The sequence below is a fragment of the Crotalus tigris genome, unplaced genomic scaffold (assembly GCF_016545835.1).
Source record: "Crotalus tigris isolate CLP2741 ecotype Arizona unplaced genomic scaffold, ASM1654583v1 scf7180000017690.20705106771:4171800, whole genome shotgun sequence".
Lineage (NCBI taxonomy): Eukaryota > Metazoa > Chordata > Lepidosauria > Squamata > Viperidae > Crotalus > Crotalus tigris.
Window position 1 is genome coordinate 405,877 of NW_024096569.1, and position 8,184 is coordinate 414,060.

Below are 8,184 nucleotides of genomic sequence, written 5' to 3' on the forward strand. Positions count from 1 at the left end.
TAACGTCGGAATGCGTGACTTCACGTGAAAGGGTAGAATAGAATAGAATAGAATAGAATAGAATAGAGGAATATAGAATAGAATAAAAGAATGAAAAATAGAATAGAATAGAGGAATATAGAATAGAATAGAATGGAATTGAGGAATGAAGAATAGAATAGAATAGAGGAATGTAGAATAGAATAAACGAAGAATAGAATAGAGGAGTGAAGAATAGAATAGACCAGTGGTTCTCCACCTGTGGGTCGGGACCCCATTTGGGGTCAAACGACCATTTCACGGGGGTCACCAAACAACACAGTCCGCCATTTTTCCCCCCTTTTCCTTAGCTGTGCTCCTCCCTTTTATTCTATTGGCTTTTGAAAGCCAATAGAAGAGACTCTCTTGAATAGAGTCTAATTCTATTGGCTTTCAAAAGCCAATAGGAATTGTCCAGGCTGTCTCTGCCCTGCTGAACCCACCAAAAGTCCCAGTCTGCAAACGGTGCTGCACCAGTTGAGTAGTCCTCGACTTACAACCGGTTGAGTAGTCCTCGACTTACGACCAGTTGGGGGTCGCGGCATTAAAAAGGTTGAGAACCACTGGAATAGAGGAACAAAGAATAGAATAGAGGAATGAAGAACAGAATAGGAATGAAGAACAGAATAGAACAGAATAGAATAGAATAGAGCTGGAAGGGACCTTGGAGGTCTTCTAATCCAGCCCCCTGCTCGAGCAGGCATACCTATACCGCACCTCCCCACCCCGCGTGCCGGAATATGGGAACGGAGAGCCCCGCGTGGCAGGCAGAGATGCCAGAGAAGGAAAGGGCACCACTGGGAAAAGGCCAAGGGAGGTTTTCGTCTCCTCCAACAGAGGGCGCCGTTGTAAGGGCGCTACCGTAAATCGCAGAAGCAGCAGCCTGCAAGTGCCGCAACTGCGCCCTCCCTTCTCCTTCATGGGATTGGCTCCTGTCCCCTGATCGACGTCCTCAGCCCAACCTCCTAGGCGAATCGGACTGGAGAAGACAAAAAAAAAAAAGAAACGGGAGAAGGAAGGAAGCTCGTTTCCTATTGGATCATTGCTGGAGTCCGTTTCTCTTCCCTATAGCGGGCTCCCCAAGACAGGGCTCTGATACGACCAGGCCGTTCGGGAAGCGGTAGCAAGCGCTGATTGGCTGGGTGGAGCCGCTGGAGGGGCGTGGCTTGCATATGAAAGAGGCTCCGCGCAGCCCGATTGGCTAAGACGCGCCTAGTCGGAAGCGTTCGAACACCCAAGCGGAGGATGGCGGCCGCGGGTGTTTTTTTCCGCCGTCTAGGGGCGCTGAGCGGGGCGGCCGCGGTGGGGGCGGCCGCGTATGGGGCTCACGGTGAGCCGGGGGGGGGGAGACACGACGGGGCTGGCTGGAGTCCGGAGCCAGCCGGGTCGGCCGCGTGGAGAGAGGAAAAACTGGCTGCAATTTGGGGAGGGGTCTTCATGGAGGGGGGGGGTTCTGTGCTAGACGCCTGGAGGGGAGTCAGATTGCGGGGTTCGCTTCCTTTGCAGCGTCCGGCGGGGCCAAGCAATGGGGGGGCTGCTTAGTGGCGCCCCTCGACTTCACCGCGTGCAGACCACCCCATTTGGCAGAATGCCAGCCTGGGGAGGGGGTCGTCCCCGACGGGGAGGGGTCTGCACCGGCCAGACAGACAGAAACCACCCCCCCCCGGGTCCGCCTTGGCGGAGCGAAGTGACCCCGCGGTGGAAGCGCTGGTCTGAAGCCGGCACCCCCCGTGCCGCTGGACGGGGCGGTCCAAAAGCGGGCGGTGGTCTTTCCAAGCCCCCGTCCTCCCCCCCCATTAACCGGCCCTCGCTGCTCTTCTTCCAGGCTTCCATCCGCAGGAACAGCCCGAGTACCTGAAAGAGGTAAAAGACGCCCCCCCCAAAAAAGACCCTCCAATCTTCCCCCCCCCCACCCAGCTGGGTGTCGCGCCAGGATTCTCACTGGGGTCCTGCCAGCAAGGCCGGGGCTGCTCCTGCCCGCTCTGGGAGTGGCGGCTGGGGGTCGTGGGGAGGGGTCGTGGGGAGGGGTCCTGGTGGGGTGGGGGTCGTGCAGGCCCTCACGGTGTGATGCTTCTCTTGCAGCTGTACGGCACAGCCAATAAGTACCACTTCCTGCACAGCCTGGCCCTCTTGGCGGTGCCCCACTGCCGCTACCCCATGCTGGTAGGTATTCTGGGAGGGGGCGTCCCAGCCCCCCCCCGTCCCCAACCTGCTACCTCCCTCCCTTCAACTTCCTCCAGACCAGGCGTCTTGGCCCTTTTATGACTTGTGGACTTCAACTCCCAGAATTCCTCAGCCAGCGTTGCTGACTGTGGAATTCTGGGAGTTGACGTCCACCCTCTTCCAGTTGCCCAGCTCTTTAGAAACTTTACTTAGACTGTGTATATATGTTTACTTTTCTTCTGTCATATTATCATCATACACTAAATCAGTGGTTCTCAACCTTTTTAATGCCGTGACCCCCAACCGGTCGTAAGTCGAGGACTACTCAACCGGTCGTAAGTCAAGGACTACCCAACCAGTGCAGCACCGTTTGCAGAATGGGACTTTTGGCGGGCTCAGCAGGGCAGAGACAGCCTGGACAATTCCTATTGGTTTGGAAAGCCAATAGAATTAGACTCTATTCAAGAGAGTCTATTCTATTGGCTTTCAAAAGCCAATAGAATAAAAGGGAGGAGCACAGCTAAGGAAAAGGGGGGGGGGGAAATGGCGGATTGCGTTGTTTGGTGACCCCCGTGAAATGGTCGTTCAACCCCAAATGGGGTCCCAACCCACAGGTTGAGAACCACTGCACTAAATGATGACGATGATGATGATGATAATATTACTGTGGAATTCTGGGAGTTGAAGTCCACCCCTCTTCCAGTTCCCCTAGCCAGCCCCATAGAAGTTTTACTTAACAATTACACGGACTGTATATATATGTTTACTTCTCCTTGGTCACGTTCTCAATCATACACTAAATAATGATAACAACATCAATGACAATAACAATCACAATCATAATGACTGTGGGATTCTGGGAGTTGAAGTCCACCCCTCTCCCACTGGCCAGGCTTGACCGACATTGCCCTGGAACCTCCTTCGGCTTCTGGCTGCCATTTCTCCATGTACTCCCAGGTGGGGCAGCCAGACCCCGGGCGTCTCCCGGCTCAGCACCGGAAGGGACGTCTGTGGTTTGCAGGGAGGGGCTGACATTAAAGACGTGTTTGTTTTTTATCTCCTGCAGGCTGGCAGCGTCCTGTCGACGGGCTTGGGACTCTTTTGCGGGCCCTTTTATTATCACGCGCTGACCGGCCAGCCGTCCTTCACCCACGTGGCACCCTATGGCGGGAGTCTCCTCATTCTTGGCTGGCTGGCCTTGGTGCCCTGACATCCCCTCGCCAACCTGCGTGTGAACCCCAGGGCTGGGCCAGCCGGACTTCCCTCTGCTGCTGTTCATTCATTTGGGGGGGGGGGGTCAGGAGGGGCCTCGGACCAAGCAGTGGGGGTCTCCCGCCAACTTGCACTTAAATTCTGAAGGGGCTGAATCTTCTCTCTTTTTTTTTAAATGATGAATTAATATGATAATGCAGGGGTCTTCAAACGTGGCCACTTGAAGACTGGTGGACTTCAACTCCCAGAATTCCTGAGGACTGGAGAAGACCCCTGTTATAATGTTTAAAATTTGAAGACCCCTGTTATAATGGCTCCCGATTTGTGAGGGGAAGGAATTTATGCCCAAGGGGTGTTGGGCTTTGCGCAAATGTACAGAATCATGCAGCTTTAATTGTGATTTTAATAAACGGACTTGATTTTACGCCTTCGAGCCACGTCTTTTTTGAGGGGGGACACAGGCAGTCCCTGGTTGAGGAGCGGGGGACACCCAGGGCAAGGGGGTAGGGGCGGGGGGGCTCTCTCTTGGCTTCCCCCACCTCAAGGGAAAACCTTAAGCCGCTTGGATTACACTTGAGGTCAAAGGATGTGGGGTTTGGGATATGCTGGCTAAGGTTTAATGGATAGAAGAACAAGTTGCCCCCCCCCAGAAGTTGTGGGTGCTCCATCGTTGGAGGTTTTCAAGAAAAGATTGGAGAGCCATTTGTCCAAAATAATGTAAGGTCTCCTGCCTTGGGAAAGGGGTTGGACTAAATGACCCCCAAGGTCCCTCCCAGCCCTAGGATTCTATGACCCATGTGTATCTTCCATCCATCCATCTTTTCGTCTCTCTGTCTCTCTAGCTATCTTCCATCATGTCTATCTGTCTGCCATTTCTCTCTGTTTATCATCCTATATGTCTGTCTGTCTTTCTGTCTGCCTTGGGCCCCTGGAGGCTTGACTAGGCCTTTCCACAGCCCTAGAATTCTATGATCCATCTGTCTGTCTTCCATCCATCATGTCTGTCAGTCTATCTATCTATCTATCTATCTATCTATCTATCTATCTATCTATCTATCTATCTATCTATCCATCCATCCATCTATATCTATCTATATCTATGTCTTTCTATCTATATATATCTCTATCACTATATCTATCTGTCTATATCTCTATATCATCTGTCAATATCTATCATCTATCTATGCTTATCTATATCTATACCTATATCTATATATCTGTTTTTCTATATATATCTATATGTATCTATCTCTATCACTATATCAATCTGTCTCTCTATATCTATCATCTATCTCTATCTGTCTCTATCTATCTATCTATCTATCTATCTATCTATCTATCTATCTTTGTCTATCTATCCATCTATCTGTCTATCTATATATATATCTCTATGTCTATCACTATATCAATCTATGTCTATATCTCTATATCTATCATTTGTCAATATCTATCATCTATCTATGCTTATCTATATCTATCTATCTACCTACCTACCTACCTATATCTACCTATATCTCTGTTTTTCTATCTATATATCTCTCTATATTTATCTCTATCTCTATCACTATATCTATCTATCTATCTATCTATCTATCTATCTATCTATCTATCTATCTATCTATCTATCTATCATCTGTTTCAAGGAAAGATTGGACAACCATTTGTCCGGGATGGAATAGGGACTCCTGTTTTGGGTCCCCTGGGGGTTGGACTAGATGACCCCCAAGGTTCCTTCCAGCTGTAGGAGTCTACTCTCCTATATCATAGTCTAACACCCGAGTGATTCCAGTATCGAGCGAGAGGTGGCCCTTTCTGGTGACCACAGATCAACAGTGGAACGTGGCCAAAGAAACTTCGGAATAAAACGCCAACTATGGACCCTCTGCGATATTATTATTTATTAATTTATTTACTTGTTCAATTTCTATAGACGTCCAACTCAACCGAGAGACTCCGGGCGGTGCACCAGTCTAAAATCCTAAAAACAAAACATCCGGGGGGGGGGGGTAGAAAGCGAGTTATGTTTAAAACGTTGCGTAAACTTCCCATAAAAAAAGAAAAACCAGGGCTCAACCCAAATGCTGATGCAAACACCGAATACGATCTAGTTAAAAACACCAGACACAATTTAGGTAAACCCCCCCTCAAAGAAAGTTCCCCAAATATGTCAGTTTTGAGATTTTTGAGTCTGAGTCACGGGAAAAGAGACAGAGACGGTTGGCAAACAAGACAAATTTTTCTGGGAAATGATGCAAGACTGAAAAAAAAACCCTAGTTGGGACATTCGGACGATCCCTGAAAACCAGCCGGGTTCCTTGGCTGGGCAGAGGGAGAAAAGGATGGCATAACAGCCCCCCCAAGACTGAGTTTTGGGGGTTCACTTTTAAGAGGGGCATCGTCACCCTTTGCGGGTGCATTGAAAAAAGCTGGAGAATTGAGAGGCGTAAAGAGGGCAAAAATGGGCACTTCCAGGTGTGATGCAATAAAGGAGGTGCCCTCTGTGGGTCTGCAACACAGACAGTTTTGGGGTGTTGAGGGCACCCCGCCTTTCCCTCCCTCCGAGAGGTTCTGCAGCCTGAAAGACCAGGCCAGATTCTAGCCTTGGGGGCCTAAAAATAGCGATACGTTTATTTTATTGTCATCCCTCGATCAGGATAGAGTGGGACCTTGGAGGTCTTCTAGTCCACCTATACTATTTCTGACAAATGGCTGTCCAGTATCTTTATATTTTTATTTTATTTTGTATCCAACCACTCTGTCCTTTAACCCTGGAGCGGAGCAAAAAAGATTAGATTACGGGTGTCCAGCCCTGGCCACTTCAAGACTGCCCCAGGCTGGCTGGGGAATTCTGGGAGTTGAAGTCCAGAGGTTTTCAAGTGGCCAAGATGGGACACCTGGGGTTAGAGGTTGGGGGGGGGGTAGATTGAGGAAGGCATGATGGAGAAAAACAGCTCTTCATTTATCCTCCTCCCTTCCTCCTCCTCCTCCTCTTCTTCTCCTCCTCCTCCTCCTCCTCCTTTCTTCTTCTTCTCTTTCTTCTCCTCCTCCTCCTTCTTTCTTCTTCTTCTTCTCTTTCTTCTTCTCCTCCTCCTCCTCCTTCTTTTCTTCTCCTCCTCCTCCTTTTTCTTTCTTCTTCTTCTTCTCTTTCTTCTTCTTCTCCTCCTTCTTCTTCTTTCTTCTTCTTCTCCTCCTCCTTCTTCTTTCTTCTTCTTCTCTTTCTTCTTCTCTTTCTTCTTCTTCTCCTCCTCCTCCTCCTCCTTTTCCTTCTCCTTCTTCTTCTTCACAGTATTCCAGTATTTGAGGGGCTGCCCCAAAGTGGAGGGGGTCACATTGTTCACCAGAGCACCAGAGGGCAGGACAAAAAACGATGGTTGGAAACTGACCAAAGAGAGAAGCAACCTGGAGTTAAGGGGGAACTTCCTGACAGGGAGGACAATTAACCAGTGGAACAGCTTGCCACCAGAAATCATGGGCGCTCCATCATTGGAGGTTTTTAAGAAAAGACTAGACAATCAGCTGTCTGATGTTCTCCTGCTTGAGCAGGGGGATGGACTAGAAGACCTCCAAGGTCCCTTCCAGATTCTATTCTATTCTATTCTATTCCATTCCATTCCATTCCATTCCATTCCATTCTCTATTCTATTCTATTCTATTCTATTCTATTCTATTCTATTCTATTCTGAATTCTATTTTCTATTCTATTCTATTCTATTCTATTCTAGTGTGAATTCTATTTTTTATTCTATTTTCTATTTAATTCTATTCTAAATTTTCTATTATATTCTATTTTATATTCTATTCATATTATTAATACAAGCAGTCCTCAACTTACAAGTTCACTTAGTGACTGTTCCAAACTACAAAGTGACTGAGGACCGTTTTTCACATTTAACGACCGTTGCAGCGGTGATATGATCAAAATTCGGACACTTGGCAACAGATTCCTGTTTATGACGGTTGCAGAGTCCCCGGGTCACTACCTTATCACTGCAGATTCATTAAGTGAATCTGGCTTCCCCAAGTTAATGGGGAAGCCAGATTCACTTAATGACCGGGTCACTGCCTTATCAGCTGCAGTGATTCACTTAACAACCGTGGCAAGAAAGGTCGTAAAAGGGGGCAAAACTCACTTAACAAATGTTCTTCTTAGGCACGGAGGTTTTGGTCGTAAGTCGAGGATTCCCTACACCCATTTGTATTCATGTTATTTATTAAACAAATTATATCTAGCTGCCCAAGTCACAGAGGGGCTAGCAACGCAAATCCAATTTATTGAAAAGCCCTTTTCACTGGCCCTACATAGCTCGGAGTCCAGGCTCCCGTCTGAGCTTGGGGAGCTGTGTCCAAGAGTTTCCACTTTTAACTGAAAACCTGGCCCTCGAGTTCCCACAACATTCTTGGCCTTTTGGCTTCAAAGGCTTCAAGGCTTCAGTCCGGAGCAAGAACTTGGGGGGGGGGAGGAAAAGCCCGCAGACCCCCTTTTCCGACGGGGCTGATGGGCGTTGTAGTGCAAGCCCTCTGCAAGGGCGCCTCGGGGAAGAGGCGCCGCAGCGGAGGCTGGCACAAAGGCCTGGCCGGGCGGGGTCGGTCGCCTGCGGAAAAGACCGAGGGAAACGGGGGGAAACACGGAACCCCGTCCTCATCCCAACGTGCAGCAGACACGGGTCTGGCCTCTTCTGCCTGCAGGCGGTGTTTCGACCGGGCGGGCTTGCAAAGGAGAGGCCGGGCGAACGCGGGAGCCCGCAGCCCCCGCAAGGGGGTTTCACCCGCCCCCGAGGCCCCTCCCCGCAT

At 49.3% G+C, this 8,184-nt stretch overlaps 1 protein-coding gene across 1 annotated transcript; it reads left to right on the forward strand.

The window, feature by feature from the left end:
- The first annotated feature begins 1,156 nt into the window (after positions 1-1,156).
- Positions 1,157-3,817, forward strand: TMEM256 (transmembrane protein 256). The gene is made up of 4 exons (XM_039337832.1): positions 1,157-1,348; positions 1,844-1,881; positions 2,101-2,181; positions 3,248-3,817. Exons 1-4 carry the CDS (start codon positions 1,264-1,266, stop codon positions 3,389-3,391), a joined length of 348 nt encoding a protein of 115 aa, XP_039193766.1. The 5' UTR covers positions 1,157-1,263; the 3' UTR covers positions 3,392-3,817.
- The last annotated feature ends 4,367 nt before the right edge of the window (positions 3,818-8,184 follow it).

What these genes read in the sequence shown, in the direction of transcription:
- TMEM256 (XM_039337832.1), top strand. Translation starts at nt 1,264, where the DNA reads ATGGCGGCCGCGGGTGTTTTTTTCCGCCGTCTAGGGGCGCTGAGCGGG. An exon ending in GGCCGCGTATGGGGCTCACG is followed by an intron (nt 1,349 to 1,843) that starts GTGAGCCGGGGG and finishes CTCTTCTTCCAG; the next exon opens with GCTTCCATCCGCAGGAACAG. An exon ending in AGCCCGAGTACCTGAAAGAG is followed by an intron (nt 1,882 to 2,100) that starts GTAAAAGACGCC and finishes CTTCTCTTGCAG; the next exon opens with CTGTACGGCACAGCCAATAA.